The 16977-nt window shown below is 39.3% G+C and overlaps 1 protein-coding gene across 8 annotated transcripts in view; it reads right to left on the minus strand.

The window, feature by feature from the left end:
* Positions 1-1406: 1406 nt before the first annotated feature.
* ARMC3 (armadillo repeat containing 3) overlaps positions 1407-16977 on the minus strand; it is a 92452-nt gene continuing 76881 nt past the window's right edge. For 6 of the 8 annotated variants that reach the window (XM_027595700.2, XM_027595699.2, XM_027595697.2 and 3 more), the window contains 3 exons: positions 10058-10258; positions 7847-8009; positions 1407-2768 (listed from right to left, as the gene is read on the minus strand). In XM_027595700.2, the coding sequence (XP_027451501.1) occupies positions 2559-2768; positions 7847-8009; positions 10058-10258 (574 nt within the window). In that variant the 3' untranslated portion in view covers positions 1407-2558. Of the gene's footprint in view, positions 2769-4838; positions 5017-7846; positions 8010-10057; positions 10259-16977 lie in introns of those variants that run through there. The other 2 variants (XM_027595698.2, XM_027595701.2) reach the window with 2 other exon arrangements.

Raw genomic sequence — 16977 nt, forward strand, 5'->3', positions numbered from 1 at the left:
ATTTTTGCTTATGCTGTATTTTTCTGAACAGGAATTTAAAGTTTTACAGAGCCAGACTTGTCAGATATTTTCCTCTATGGCTCCTAGTTTATCTGTCAGAAATAGAGAGGATGTTCCTTTGCCAAGATAATAACTTTCCCATAGTCATTTACTGAATAGGCTATCACTGTGCCCTGCTCCTGGCAGAAAAGCTATTTTTATCAATACTAAATCCATATATATATATATCCATACACACATATATAAAATCCATATATATATATCTCCAATCTGTTTCTGCACTCTTAATATGGTTCTATTTTTATGCCCATTCCATACTAATTTCTTACTGCTTTTTAATATATGTTCTGATATATAATGGACCCAATTCTTCATTTTTTTATTGCAAATATTATTGGCATACACATGTATTCATTCTTCCAGATCAAGTTTACTATTTGTCAGCTTTCAGAAAAGAAAATGCACTGGGATTCTAAATGAGATACTAAATGTGTATATTAATATGGGGAGCACTGAAATCTTTATATTGTTGAGTTTCCGTCAAGGAAAATGATGTGTATCTTCATTTATTCAGATCTCATTAAAATTTTATAGTTTTCCTTGTGTATTTCTTATTGAATCTATTTCTAGGTACTTTATACTTTGTGTTGCTATTGTGAATGTGTTGTCTTTTGGTAACACAACATAGATAACTTCGAAGAACTGTCTAAAAATAGAATTTAAACTCAAACCTGCACAATAATTACCTAGAAGCCAGTTGAGAGGGACATAATACATAAATGTTTCTAAGATGAGAAAAGGGGCGGGGGATGGCCCTTGGCTTGGACCAGATTGAAGAATGTCATGTCTACCTGAACCGCAGCACAGTGGCTCTGAATGCAACTTTTGCTTCATTCCATTTTGCTGTTAGGCCATTGCCTACAAAAACCCTTTTCAGAACTTACTAGGAGGTTGTTTTTCAACAATGTTATTTTCTATATTACATTTGTCATCTGTATGAAGCTCCCAAAGAGGAATCCCCCTGGTCTTTGTTCCTCCTGAGAAACTGCTTTGTGCTTTTAGCTAGCGGACCCTATTATAAATCATGTAACTGATAGCATTTCCCACTGCATTGTCTGCTAGAGAGCTTAGCGTCAAATTTTCACCCACTGCTAACATATGCATGGGATTTTCATGGATGCATTCAAATTCTAAGCTTATGCCTGGCCTTGTTGAACTTTCTTTCCAACATTTACGCCTGTTTTTCATTTATTTTTATCTTGTTACATCTTACATATCTTTGTAATCCACTTCAAATGTGTTCTGGATCAAAACAGACTTGAAAATGCTTAGACGGCTATAATCCATGCTCCAGTTCACGAAATTGCATGATAAATATAATTACCACACCATTTGATATAAAGAACTTTATTTTGAAACAAGGAAATACAAATTCTTTGAAGTTACACATCGGTTTGTATAGAATCATCTCAGCCTTAATTTCTAAAATCAATCTGACTTTTGAAAACCTTCTAGTAAAATGATTACAGTAAACTTTAGACTTAAAGTCAGGCTAGGACATATATACTTTGAGAGTCATCATATTACTAGTTTTTATTTATCTTTTAAAAAATGTGTGTTTGCTCCCTGTTTCATTCTCAATACTGAAAACACAATTTCCTCACAAAGATTTACTCTCTTTCTATATCTAAAATTTTCCACAAAAGAATTGTGAGGCTACATAAATTCAAAACAATTATTTTTGTGACCCAGCATGAAATTGTGTAAGACTTTTAGTTCAGTGAAGTATATTAGACGGTGTTCTTAATAAGACGTTGTTTTAAGTGTGAACAAAAAAAATTTTAGAAAGGAAATTTGCAATACTAAAATCGATCTATACATATTCGAACTATCAATAATCTGACTTTACGAAAGTGGGACAAGGTGACTGAAGACATAAAATACTATTGAGTTTACAGGGCGCCTGGGTGGCTCAATCGTTAAGTGTCTGCCTTCGGCTCCGGTCATGGTGCCAGGGTCCTGGGATCGAGCCCCGCATCGGGCTCCCTGCTCCGCGGGGAGCCTGCTTCTCCCTCTCCCGCTCCCCCTGTTTGTGTTCCCTCTCTCACTGTCTCTCTCTCTCTGTCAAATAAATAAGTAAAATCTTTAAAAAAAAAATACTACTGAGTTTATTTAACCAAGTGTTCCTGAACCATTCTGGGCATGAAGAATGACAGGCGTGAGGTATTGTCCTGGGAACAGCAGCCGGCAGCTGGGTGCTTTACCACATGATTCCCAAAGGGCAGAGAGGCTCCTCGGGAAACAGTAGGGTGGATTAATTTTGACAATAATAAACTTTACATGAGGGACAGTGAGCATAATAGGATCTAATCAGACTGAACTCTTGCCAAGAGCCTGAAATCAGAACCACCACCAAGTTCAATCCAAGTGTCCTCATTTCTACACAGAGAGAACATTTCTAATACTTTTATTTAAAGAAATAAAATCAATTGGTGAACTTCATAAGAAGTGTATATAATGCACTTCTTGTGTGAACCCCTTTTTGTTCACTTGGTAGCTTAGAGATATCTGTAAAGATCTGCCTCTTTACTTCTTAACTTCATCAACCCGCCTGGATGGAACATGAGGTCAACGATATACACCTCAGGGGGAGGGAGAGCCCCAATCAGTCCCTTACGAGATTCATTCATCAACTTAACTTCATTCCAGGCTCTGCCATACTCCCCACGAACCAGAGAGCAGCCGATGCCAATTTTATCAGCCAGCGCCTGTGGGAGAAAACACAAGATCAACCAAAAGTGAGGAGCGAGAGGGGCGGAGAAAAATCCTTAGCTGGAAGACCCACCTTGTTGAAGGGGAAATACACAACTCTTGCAAAGAAGTGCTTAGAAAGGAGGCTGGGAAAAAAATGTGGAATATCGTAATAGGAACCAATAAAATGTGATAAGTTCCCTTGTTCCCCAAGATCCTGTAGACTCAAAAATCTCTGTGTAGGTCCTGCTGGGAAGTGACATTTTTCAGGCAGTTACACTGCATTGTATCAGCACAAGATTGATAACGTCACTGGAGAATAGCTATTCCACGGGCTTTCAGCACTACCGCATCTATCAATCTTTCCATGCTTCTAGGCTGCTCTGTGGGTGTGCTCTGCAGTGGGATTGAATGGAGGGATCAAATTGGTGGGGACCTCTTTCTTGCCGATTTATTCTGTGTGATGGGGATGCTGCCGTAAGCAGGGGGTCGGCCCTTCTTGGGATACCTGATGCCACTTCCTCCGGAGTGGCGTATGTTCCTTGGAAGCGCTCTCTTCAGTTTGTCCTGATTTTGAAGTTATTTAAAAAGTACCTTTAAAATAATCTGGAAACTTCTTAGCCACATTGTAGTGGATTAAGAGAGCTGCTCAGACTGCCTGGATTTGAATTTCAGCTCAGCCACTTACTAGTTATTGTCACCTCAGGCAAATGACTCAGCCTCCTGTACTTCCATTTCTTCATCTGAGAAATGAGGATAACAACAGTCGAACCCCCTTCCTAGCAGGGTGGTTATGGAGATGAAGGGAATGAATACATGTCAAGGGCCTAGAGCTATGAATGCTGCACAGAGTAGGTACTCAATAGGTGTTCCTAGTAGAAGACAAGAATTGTGTTGTTTTAAAAATCCATCTGTATATTAATGTGATTTATTGATTACCTACTGTGTATTGACTTCACCAAGGTAGTCTTTCTTGGGTGGACCAAGATAATTAAGACATGGTTGTCACTTTTAGAGCCTTCCATCCTATCAAGTCTGAGCCTGCCTGGTAAACAGTCAACTAGAATACAACAGAATCCAAATGGATGGCATTCTGTGGTATTGTCATTTATAATAGGAAATACGCATTTGGTCTTTGTCCCATTTCTGGCATGGAACTCCTAAACCCTTAGAATTTCCTAAGTGATGAGAACCATAAAAATGTCTTTCCTTATGTTAATGAGGTGACTTCTGGACCGCACTTAAGGATGGGGGCTGTTAGGCAAGGGAACGAATCTTATGATTGGGTTACAACATTCAGTCCCACCCTGAACCTGGGGAGGGGAGAGGGGTTGTTGGTTGAATCAGCCCCCAGTGGCAATGATTTCATCAATCATGACTATGAAATGAAGCTTCCCTGAAAACCCAAAAGGCAAGGGTTCGGAGAGCTTCCGGGTTGGTGACCCCCTGGGGATTCAGGGAGACTGGCACACCTGGAGCAGGGCATGGAAGCTCCAAGCCTTCTCCCCCTATCTTTCTCTATGCATCTCTTCCATCTGGCTGTTCCTGACTTATATCCTTTTATGATAAACTGGTGATCTAGTAAGTAAAATGTTTCTGAGTTCTGTGAGCCCCTCTAGCAAATTAATCAACCTTAAGGGGGCTGTGTTCTTGGGAACCTCCAATCTATAGCTGGCTGCTCAGAAGCACAGATAACAGCCGGGGCTTGTGACTGGTTGGCTGAAGTTTGTGTGGCGGGGAGGGAGCAGTGTTGCAGGAGTGAGCCCGTAACCTGTGGGGTTTGACACTGTCCCCAGGTGGGTAGTGTCAGAATTGAGTTGCATTGACCTAGCTGATGTCTGAGGATTGGCTGGATGTATAAAACCTGCTCCCCCCACCCCTGGCCTGCCACACCTCCCCCCACTGGAATTGGTACAAGAATCCTCTTATACTCATCGTCTAGTGGGGTAGAGAGTCAAAAATAAACATGTTCTCCGAAATAATATTTATTGCTCTCTTAACTCCATGTCAAGGCACTTTAAATCATCAAAATAATCCCGTGAAATAGGTAACGATTGCATTTCCCATTTTATGGAGAGTAAAACTGAGGCCAGATCATTTTCCTGAAGAAAGTCACCGTAAGTGGTGACCTAATGTGGAAGCCAGGGAATCTATCGTCAGAGTCTGAGTTCCCAACCTCAGGGTGATACTGCATCCCACTGAGTTGAATGAGCTCCCAGCTGGAAGTCTCCATCTTCTCTGCAAAGTGCGAAACAAGGTCGTCTGCTTAGAGGAAGAGGCAGAGATGAAAGTGTTAGTAGGACAGACAGATGTGGGGCAGAGCTGCTGCGGGAAAAGGAAAAGCCTGTGACCAGCAGCTGGAAAAGAGTGGCCAGGCCAAATGACTGTCCACATGAGTTGAGCACGCTGACGCGGCTGTGGCACTCCCCACTGTCAAGTTCCGTAGCCCGAGCATCACAGTGGAAGGGGCAAGCAATCCGACTGGCCCCGGGGGGGACTGGCAAGGCAGTGGGGAGGACAGATGGGGTCAAGAAAGTGGGGGAAGTTAATGAGCCAGTTATAAGGTCTAAGGATAATTCATCTAGGCTGCCAAGGGGGGAAAGTAAAGCCAAAAAGGAGGCAACAAACTGGAAGAAAATAGGGAGGATGAAGAGTATTCATAGGAGTGAACGATTTAGGAGGGTGGAAGGATAAAAGTTTTGATCATTGGTATTAGTGGTCAGGCCGTCAGGTGTGGGCAAGACCCAGCTAATGCATTGTGTGACTTGGCACAGGTGTGAGGGTAATAGATTCAGTTCGGCATAATGAGATGGACTGAATGTTCGTGTCTCCCCCCCAATCCCAGTTCATATGATGAAACCTTGATCCCCAGTAGGGTGATATTGGGAGGTGGGTCTTTAGGTAGTTAGGTTCAGAGGAGGTCATGAACATGGAGCCCCCACTGCGGGATTAATGCTCTAGTAAAAGGAGGAAGAGATCAGAGCCTCCTGTCTGTCTGGGAAGTGAGGACAGAGGTGGAAAGTGGCCACTGAAACCAGGAAGAGGGTCCTCACCAGATGCTGACTCTGCTGGAAACTCGATCTTAGATTTCCCAGCCTCCACAATTGTGAGAAATAAATGTTTACTGTTTAAGCCCCCCAGTGTATGGTATTTTGAGACAGCAGCATGAGCACACTAATACAGTGCCTAGGAGATACTCGGGTGCAGCCAGCTGGAGCGCAAACAGATCAGGAATCAGGCGAGGTTTGTGGAACAGAGGAAAGAATCTGGGCGCCCTAGGCAGTTAGTTAGTGTTTAAGGCCACGTGACAGGAGGACCACACCGAATGAAGTACATAAAGTGAGAAAAGAGTCTGGGATGGAACCGTGAGGGACCCCCACATTGAAGGGGGGGGAGGAAAAGAGGTCACCAAAGGCGACTGCGATGAGGTGAAAGAGAGGGCAAAAGTTACTAAAGAGAGTGGTGTCAAGGGATGAGAAGGATCAGTGACAAATTCTTTGACATATCAAGTAAGACAGGGAGCTCAGGCCAGGCTGCAATGGGCAGAGGAGAAAAATGAGGCATGCTAAGGAGGGACTGAGATGACTAAGGTGATGAGATGACTTTGAATTTTGACCTGGAATGAGAATTATCTACAGATAGAAGCAATGCGTTAGGTTTGATTCAGATAGGCATGGGTACGGGTTCCAGCTGGGCCTCTGGCTGACCTTGGGTAAATTCTCTCTTTGAGTTCAGTTTTCTTGTCTTTCAAACAAGGGTAGTAATTTCAACCTTTGGCATTTGTGAGACTCTTCACAATTGCATTTATCGGGTGCTTGACACGTAGCTCAAAATGATGATGGTCATGGTAATAGGAGCTATAGGAGTAGTTGTAGCTATGATGAGAAAAGATTTCTATTTCCTCTTAAATTAGTAGAGACTGAAATTTCGATTTTAAAGGAAAAACAGCTAATAGAAAGAGATTTAAGAAGGAGAAAATTTGATAAAGCAAGAAATATAAGAAAATATGGAAGGTTGGCATTTGAATTAGAGATAGAATTCGCTTAGAACTGGAAGCAAGATATACACGGATGTAAAGAGGTTTGTAGGTATTTGGGAAGGGATAGGAATCTTATACATTCAGTCTATAGTTCAGAAACCATTTTTGCAGCTCCTATTATATTCCAGACACTTGACACAATGGAGAAAAAAATCACCCCCTCTTTCTCGTATCTGATCCTTCTTTAGTGTCCCTGTCTTAGTGAATAATACCATCATTACCAGTTGCCCCGCCCAGGACCTGAAAATCGCTTTGTTCTTCTCATGCAGTACCTCATACCACACCTGGGCAGACACCAACTGTTTTAAATCTCCCTGTAAATTCACATGTTCTTCCACGTCCTCACGGCTATGGCTTTAGTAAAGGTCACCCGTATTTCTTGCTCCAGTGACCTTCCAGTTGGTCTTCCTGTCTCCAGTCCTGCCCCTGCTCTAATTGATTCCCCATTCTGTTGCCTGAACGGTCTTTCAAAATCATGTTGCTGCTTTCCCCTTAACAACATTCAGTGGCTACTCACAGATTTTAGGATCAAGTGCAAACTCACACGGTGCTTTGTGATCTGGCCCTTAGCCTCATCCAACCCGCCTCTTCCTTCATCCAGACAAACTATGCTACACTCCTCAGATGGACCAGGGGCTCTCATTCCTATTATTTGGTATAAAATGTTTGCTTTGTTTAGAATGCTCTTGTCTTCCTTCTTTACCTGCTGAAATCCTACTTAGCCTCTAATACTCAGGCTGCATATCGCTTCATCCCCTGAAACTTTCCCTGACATCTCCTTAGAACCCACAAGTCAGACTTAGGCACCTGGGGTAGGGGCTGCCACTTTAGTATCTCTATATTCCCAGACCTTAGAAGAGCCCTTGGCCTATAGTAGATGTATGATAAATTTTGAATGAATATGCTTCCGATAGAAGCAAATATACATGTACATATATATCTCAAATAGAAGTAACTAAATGATAGGATTAATATTAGCCAGTTACATGTTCTCACCATTATGATAATGACAAACATTTGCACCTACTGGCAAGCGAGGCAAAATATCTTAAGTACCTTGAAAAGCAAAGCTCGATGGTAGAAGATTCCTTTTTTGATCAGTCCAATTGGTATAACATTGGATTTGAGTTGAAATTTTAGTTCACTTATATGAAGTTCCCAGCTGAAATCATGTAGTTTCTCTTTTGAAACTTTACCGCCCATTTTTTCTGCCACATACCTATGTCAATTACATTGAGATCAAATCAGTCAAGTTTAATATCTCGTTTTGGATGCTTTGAGTATAACTGTATGTGTGAAAACTATATTTCCTCTGATTCTTATTATTGGCTTTACTCTTTAAACTTACTATAAGCCTGTTAACATTATGCCTACTGTCTTCAAACTCTCATGTATAAACTGAAATTCTAACAATTTCATTCAACACAAAGGAAGAAATAAATGTTAATTTCAATATTTATAACAAGATACAAATCAATATCACACTTAATTTGTATCAGTGCAGTCTTAAAGTTCTATCTTGCTCTTGAAAATATTTTCAAATGTTTCAATCTGAAATCCAAGGCATTGTACTAACATATGGTCCTTCTTTTAAGGAATTTGAACTCAGAGATAATATGAACACATAGGAAATTTTCCCATTGGATTCCCAAATATTTTCAAGTTTTATAAGTTTTTCCTTTTAAGTTGTCTTATTTTTATTTTTATTTTTTTAATTAGAGGCATTTATGTAACCCTGAAGTGAGAGGAGAGAGGAAGGGGGCAGAAGGAAAACTAAGGAAGTTGGGTGGTATAGTTTGCCTAGGGGTTTCCTCCTCATTTGAGGCTCTCCCTGAAGAAGTCAGTAAACACACCTGCAAAAATCCTCTGTCGACTGATGAAGGCTACTACATCTTGGAGTAAAGGCAGAATTGCAAATTTTAAGAAAGAATTTCCTCTTGCTGTATGTAGGATCAAGCAAAGAAGAACAACGTCGAAAAACAGAGAAAGGGGCGGGGAGAGAGCTGTCGCACCAACCCCCCCGAATGTGAGGAACCAAAGGCACGGGGACAAATCTCTGGATCTCGCCTTCAAAAGGGCTCAGGTTAAAAAAACAATTATTTGGGAATGATGAAAAGTATTTCTGATAGGAACAAAGCATGAGGACATTTGACAAATGCTGAAATGAGCTAAATCAGAGTTCTGCTCGAGTCATCACTTCTCAAGGACATCAGGAAAACTTCAGTCGCCAAAAATGTTCTCTTCCAGTTCTGGCTGACAAGAAGTCAATGATCTGGCGCTGTGTTTCTTGCAGTTGTCACATCCAGGTTTGATGAGTGCAATGCACTGCTACTTGGAATAGACACAAGCTCCCGTGGAGACTACAGCTGTTGCAGGATCCAGTAGCTCACTTACTGGTTGTCGGTGCCAGTTACGGAGGCCACCCACCACTTCCTGCGATTCCTAATCCCTTATAGCTACCAAGTCAAGTTCTCAGATTTCTCTTAGTGGACTCACATTAAATGCTCTAATTAAGAAGGCAACATCACTGGCTCACACAGAGCGTCTAGCCTGCCCAAACAGCTACCCCTTAAAACGCTCACAACCACACTCGAGAGGAACGCAAAATGCAAAATATCAGACATCTGTCTGACCTAAAAATAGTGATGGTTATTTGTATTAGAAAAGAATTTGTGGGGATGGGGTAACCTGGTGATGGGCATTAAGGAGCACACGTGATGGAATGAGCACTGGGTGTTATAGAAGACTGATCAATCACTGAACTCTACCTCTGAAACTGATAATACACTATATGTTAATTCATTGAATTCAAATTGAAAAAATTAAAAGAAGAAAATAATTTGTGAGTTTACAAAGAATTCACAATATGCTTCGTTAAATTGTGAGCACCCCAGGTACCTAAGGAGTAATTTAATTTTCTTTCTTTTTTTATTTTTGGAGTAATTTAATTTTCAAACTTTTGATTCATTCCTAACTTGTTCAGGATCACATTGAACGATGCCTTTAATGGTTTAGCTGGAGAAAATGACAAAAGCGTTTTTCTTGAAGTAATTTTCAGCTCCTAGCTCTGATTCTTGGCGGAAATAGGACCTAAAACAGAAATTGGGCATTTTTTTTTCAATTTATTATGTTTCTGCCTCAGGGTCAGAAGTGGGGGGCAGTAATTATGGTGTCGTTAGCTGAAAATGGGCTAAGAAATGCAAACCACTAAAATAAAACACTTTGCTTCAGAAACTTAAAATGCCTATGTATATAGAGACCACTTACTTTGCAAGAGCCTCAATCTGCTCCTTAATATTGGTTATAGGAAATATTGACTTGGTCACTTCATATACATAAACACAGAAGTCCGGGTCGGAGGGAGGGTACCATTCTTTATCGGGGCTCCCTTCTCCAGCCAGTTTTGGGGCTGTTGCAACCTCCTCTTCCTCCTTCACTTTTTCCTCTTCTCTTTTCCCTCGGCCTTTCCTTTGAGAGGAAACGGCAGCAATCAAAGTCACAAAATGAATAGGCACTAACTGTGCTCCGAGTTCATCTGAAGAGCACCCCAGAAATGAGTACTTTATACCTTAACGACCGTGTATCATGTGCAGTTTTCAAATTTTTAATGACAACGATAGAGTTTTATGGTTTCTATATTATGTAAGAGAAATTAACTGTCAAAGAGAACACAACGTGATTGATACATATTACGAAAATCATGTACTGGTCTTGCGTACAATTGCCTAGCCAGATGTCTGGTGCATAGTAGGTATGTAATAAACATTTATTGAATTGGGAAAAAATAGTTTGCCTCCTCAGGGAGTGTACACCAGTCTTACATCATCTCTTGCTTCGGGTGAGACCTTCTGCAAGAAGAATTTGAATCACTGTTTTTAAGAAAAATGACCCAAAACCTGGAAAAAAGGCAAAACAAAATAAGGCTAGCATGGAATTTTTATGTCATGCAGGGGTAAAGACTTACCTAAAGTTTTTATAGGGAAATGTACTTAGTTCTGTACTTAGGAAAACTGGAATGTACTTTGTAAAGATATTGTTTAATTAAAATATTCTATGAATTAATCGTTTCAAACTTAGAGAATTTGCTAGCTAACATGTAAGTGTTTGTTTTGTAGAGATGCAAATTATTTCTGTCAATGGAGAAGATATGATCAGAGGTTATAGTTCATTGTCCTGTAGGATGGTAACCAGTTTTTGTTTTGTTTTTTTAATGTAACTCAGCCGTCTTTTTCTAACATTATTTAATTGAATTGGATATAAATCCCTAGCTCCTCAAATGTCCTTTGGACCAATATTAACATCTTACTGGTTCCCTCATTAATTTATGAGTTGAACAAAAGCAATGACATGTATTCTCATTCCAGGTAACATGGAGTAGGCACATTTAACCCCGTTTCTCCTACTGAATACAGTCCATCAAACCTGGACAGGATTCAACAGCTACTTGAAGACTCTGAAAAGCAAATGGTAGCAGGAAGATCCGAGAAGGTCTCTGGAATTACTGAACAGATGGTGAGTTTATCTTTTTATTTTTCCCCAGTATTCTCCAAGCCGAACTAGACATAGCTCAAAATCCCGGAAGTGGCATCAGCACAGAGAGAGCTCAAGGAGAAGCCCTCTTGAGAAACAGGAAAGACAGAGCAGAGAAAAGCCATGTTTTGTTGTTTTCTTTTTTTCCCTCCATTCTCTTGTGTCCCAGCCCCCAAGGAATCCTGTGACTGAGGCAGCAGCGGTGACATCAGCATCTCATAAGAACCTAAAATAACTTTATACTCGCTCAGTCCTCATGTTGCTTGGCTGGAGATAATAGGGGCAGTCATGGCCAGAGTATAGCAGGGCAGGGTAAATAAAGTTTTCTGACTTGAGGACCAAAAAACCCCCAAAGGAACCAACAAAGACAAGGGAGATCACGAAAAGGGAAAAGCTCAGGAAAAAAAAAAATCAAGTTATTTATGAATCCTTAGGCTTACCCCCAAGCTGTGTACACATCGTTCTGACCCTAAACAGTACATCACAGATGTTGAGGCTGGAACGATGGGACAGACCACCACCCAAATCCTAAACTGGACACTAGCTGGCACACAGTCAGAACTGCTCCAAATAGCATGGCAAAGCCTATGGAAACTGGGCTGACAGTGGAATGACAACCCACAGAACACTGGCTGAAACTTGTTGAAGATTGAAAGCAGCTGGGCCTGGGCACCTGACGTCTCAGAGCGTGTGACTCTTGATCTTGGGGTGGTGAGTTCGAGTCCCACGATGGGTGTAGAGATTACTTAAATCAATACAACTTAAAAAAAAGAAGAAGAAGAAATCAACTTGGTCAACTGCTGGCTAAAACAGACACAAATAAAGGGAAATTCTTCTTAGAATGCATATAAGACACATTTACCAATATTTTGATTACTGTAACTTTATCATAAATCATTAAATCAGAGAGATTTTTTTTCAACTTTATTATTTCTTTAAAATTATTTTATATACCCTTCCATAAAGGTTTTAGAATTAGCATGTCTATATCTAAAAAAATCCTGCTGGAATTTTGATAGAATTGTACCAAATCTATAGATCAGTTTGGGAGAAAACTGACATTTTTATTATGTTGAGTTTTCCAATACATGAACATGGTATATCTCTTCACTTATTTAGTGATTCTTTGATTTCCTTTGTATTTGATGGTTCTCAATATATGTTTTGTTTCATTTTCATATCTCATTTTTAAAGCTATTAAAAATGGTATTCAACAAATTTTTGGTTTTCAATTTTTTATTGCCAGCATATAGAAATATGATTGATTTTTATGTGTTGACCTGATATACTGATCTGTTGCTAAACTCACCTATTAGTCCTAAGAGGTTTTTTTAAAAATAGATTCCTTATGGATTTTCTATTCAGACTATCTTGTTGTCTGCAAATAGGAACTGTTTTTTCCCTTTCATTTTCCAATCTTTATACTTTTAAAAATTGCCTTATTGCAATGTGTAGGCCTTCTAATACAGTGATGAATAGGAGTGATAAGAATAGTTATCCTTGTTTTGTTCATGATTTTTTCAGAAAAGCATCCAGTCTTTCACCATTAAGTATGATATAATCAGTTGTTTCTTCCCGCCATGGATGCCTTTCATCAGGTCGAGAAAGTTCCCTTATATTCCTACTTCACTGACAGTTATATTTCTAATCATAAATGATGTTGAATTTTGTCAAATTATTTTTCTGCATCAATTAATATGATCATGTGGGTTTTTTTCTTTATACTGTCAATATGGTGGATTACACTGATTGATTTTCAAATATTGAACCAGCCTTACATTCCTGGGATAAACTCCTCTTAGATGAACTATCCTTTCTATGTATCACTGGATTTGACTTGCTAATATTTCATAGAGGACTTTTACATCTGTATTCATGATGGATACTGAGCCGTAATTTTCTTTTTGTATAACCACCTTGTCTGATATTGGCATTAGGATGATGCTGGTATCATACATTGGGAAACATTCTCCCTTATTTCCTGGAAAAGACTGTTTGGAGTTGGTATTGATTCTTGAAATGTTTAGCAGAATTCACTAAATGAAACCGTTGGGATCAGGAGATTCTTTTTAGGAAAGGTTTTATGAATTCAGTTTCTTTCATAGTTCTGGACTGTTTAGGTCATCTATTTCATCCTTGGTGAGTTTTGATAGTTGGCAGTTTTTGATGAATTTGTTCATTTCATCTAAGTGGCTGAATTAAAGTGCTCATAGCATTATCTTTCAATGTGTGTAGGGTTTGTGATGATAATTCTCTCTTTCATTTCTAATATTGATAATTTACACATCCTCTTTTTTATGCTCTGTCAGTCTTGCTAGAAGTTTATCAATGTTACTGATGTTTTTAAAGAACCAGCTTTTGATTTCAGTGGCCTTCTCTATAGCTTTTCTGTTTTCAATTTCATTGATTTCTGCTCCTTACTATTTTCTTCCTTCTGCTTGTATTGGGTTTATTTTGCTTGTCTTTTTCTAATTTCTTGAGGTAAGAGCTTGGGTTACTGACTCAAGACCTCCCTTTTATTCTAATACATTTAGTAAAATAAATTTCCCTCTTAGAACTGCTTTGCCTGTATCCCACAAATTTTCATATGCTACATCTTCACTTTCATGCAGTTCTTTGTAGTTTTAAACTTCCTTTGAGACTTTTGTCCCATAGATTTAGAAATGTGTCATTCAATTTCTGCACATCTAGAGACTTTCTTGTCTTTCTGTTGTTAATTTCTAGTTTGTTTCTATAAGGGTCAGAGATCATATTCTGTATGATTTCAATTTCTTAAAAGTTGCTGAATTCTGTTTTATGACCCCAGGTATTTGTAAATGTTCCACATGAAGTTGAAAAAATGTGTTTTCTGTTGTTAGTGGTGGAATGTTCTTTTTTTTTTTTAATTTTATTTATTTATTTGCGAGAGAGAATGAGAGAGAGAGAGCGAGCACGCACATGAGGGGGGAGGGGCAGAGGGAGAAGCAGACTCCCTGCTGAGCAGGGAGCCCGATGTGGGACTCGATCCCGGGACTCCAGGATCATGACCTGAGCCGAAGGCAGTCGCTTAACCAACGGAGCCACCCAGGCGCCCTAGTGGTGGAATGTTCTATAACACATTGATTAGATCCTATTTATTGCTGGTATTGTTCAAATCTTTTATATCTTTGCTGATGTCAGGTCAAGTAGTTCTATCAGTTGCTCAGAGGGGAGTGTTGAAGTCCTCAGCCATAATTTTGGACTTGTCTATTTCTACTTTCTGCTCTATCAGTTTTTGTTTCATGTATTTGAGGCTCTGTTGTTTGGTGCTATACATTAGATCATTGTGTCTTCCTCACAGATTAATCCATTTTGTCATATGTCTTTGTCTCTAGAAATTTTCTTTGCTCTGAAGTCTACTTTATTACATATTAAAAAGCCACTCCTGCTTTTTAAAAAATTAATGTTTACATGGTATCTTTTTCCATCTTTTCATTTTCAACCTACCTATATCAATGAATTTAAAGTGAGTTTCTTTAAACAGCATATAGTTCCATATAACTTTTTTTTAAGCTTTTATTTTTAAGTAATCTCTACACCCAACATGGGGCTCGAACTAACAACCCTGAGATCAAGAGTCGCATGCTCTACCAGCTGAGGCAACCAGGTGCCCCTCCATTATAACTTTTTAATCCACTCTGTCCATCTCTGCCTTTTGCTTGGTTCTTATTCCTGTTTTTCCTTTTTTGCCTTTCTGTTGGTTACCTGAACATTTTTTAGTTTTCCATCTTGATTTATTTACACCATTTTTGAGTGTAGCTCTTTGTATTGGTTTGTAGTGGTTACTGTAGGATTTTAGTATACATACATGGCTTATCACAGTCTGCTGGTATCCACATTTTATCCCTTTGAGGGAAGTGTGGAAACCTCACATCCATTTAGCTCTCTTTACCTCTCTTCATTTTTGTTTCAATCATCAAATATGATTTATAAAACTCATGAGGAAACAGATAGCCTATTGTATGTACCCATATTTCAATTCTTTTTGCTATTCTTTCTTCCTTCCTTGATGCTTCCAGATTCTTTCATCATTTTCTTCTTGTTTGAAGAACTTCTAATAACTAGTCAATATGTAAAGGTAGAACTGCTGGTGATAAATTTTTTGTTTTCCTTCACTTGGGAATGTCTTTACCTTCCCCTCTTCATTACTAAAGGATAGTTTTCCCGGAGAGAGAACACGTGGTTGACTCCTTTAGCAGTTGAGAAATGTGATGCTGCCTCCTTCTAGCCTGAGAGAAATGGACCGTCATTCAAATTGGAGTTTCCCTATAGGAAACTGGAGCTTACAGCTGTATGAATTCTGGATCCCATGACTCAGGTGGGCTTCCTTGGGCGGAGCTATCTCCCACAAGAAAATTGCATCCAATGCTCCACTAGCAGAAAGAGAGGGAGGACAAGGACACCTCTGGGTGACTTCTATAGCCTTTGCTTAAGTGTGTCTTTTTCCTGCATCTCCTGTATTATATCTTTTGCTGTAATAAATCTCAGCCATAATTTTATATATATATACCCCTACCAGCCAAGAAAATGGGGCTAATTCAGGTGAATTTCCTAAATTTTGTCTTTGCAACTATTGAACATTCTGTTCCACTAGCAATAAATTAGGGGCAGGAATTATCTTTAAGTATTTCTTGAAGTATAGGGTGAAAGGTGGGGATCAGCTAAAGGCCATGTGAGTTTTCTCTTTATTTTGAGGAAAAAAAATACAAAAATAATTTTATTAAATGCTTTTGGAGAATTACACAAAATTCTATAATCATAACAAATGCAAAAGTTTTATATATCTTTTAAAATTTATTATTTATTTGAGAGAGAGAGAGGGAGAAGCAGACTCCCCACTGAGCAGAGAGCCCGATGCAGGGCCTGATCCCAGGACCCTGGAATCATGACCCAAGTCGAAGGCAGATGCTTAACTGACTGAGCCACCCAGGAGCCCCAAGTTTTAGATTTTCTAATTCAATATTCTATTGACTGTAGCTAAGTAAAGGAGAGAGCTTAATCATGTATGAAATGTACTCACCATATATTACGGTAAAATCTCTAAGCAAAAATTAGTATTTCCCAGCTCTACCATCTAAACACCTTTCTTCTTTTTTGTAAATGGAACATCCTCACACCCAGAGTAAGATTTTTGTGAACTGGGAACTACCACTGGAAAGGTCAATTAGAAAGGCAGGAAGCATATTAAGTTTACCTATTCCTAAAGTTACAGGGTAGCTTTATAATATTTGACAGTCTGACTCAGAGACACCTGTAAAACAAAGCAGGTGTATTTCTCACTGAGTGTGCTGCCGGGAGAAGGAATCATTTGGCACACAGAAGATGCCAGCCAGCACGTAGGGCTAAGTGCATCACGGAGGGCAATCTTATTGAGTATTAAAAAGGGATAATTTACTGGAATTCCTGAGCTGTAGTTTTCTGTTGCTGTATATAGAAGTATTTCATCTGGACCTCTTTCCCATGAAGTTTGCCCAGTTGTGTTAATAAGGGCTTTAATGCTTGAAGGAATTTCATTTCTAACATTGGAACAAGTGCTCAGAAATTACAAAAATAACGCTCGTAAAATTAACCCTCAGAAAGAACATCAATTTGTGATTAAAGATAGCAGAACTTTTAACTTTCTTACAGAGGCTTGAACC

This window comes from Zalophus californianus, chromosome 9 (genome assembly GCF_009762305.2).
Source record: "Zalophus californianus isolate mZalCal1 chromosome 9, mZalCal1.pri.v2, whole genome shotgun sequence".
Lineage (NCBI taxonomy): Eukaryota > Metazoa > Chordata > Mammalia > Carnivora > Otariidae > Zalophus > Zalophus californianus.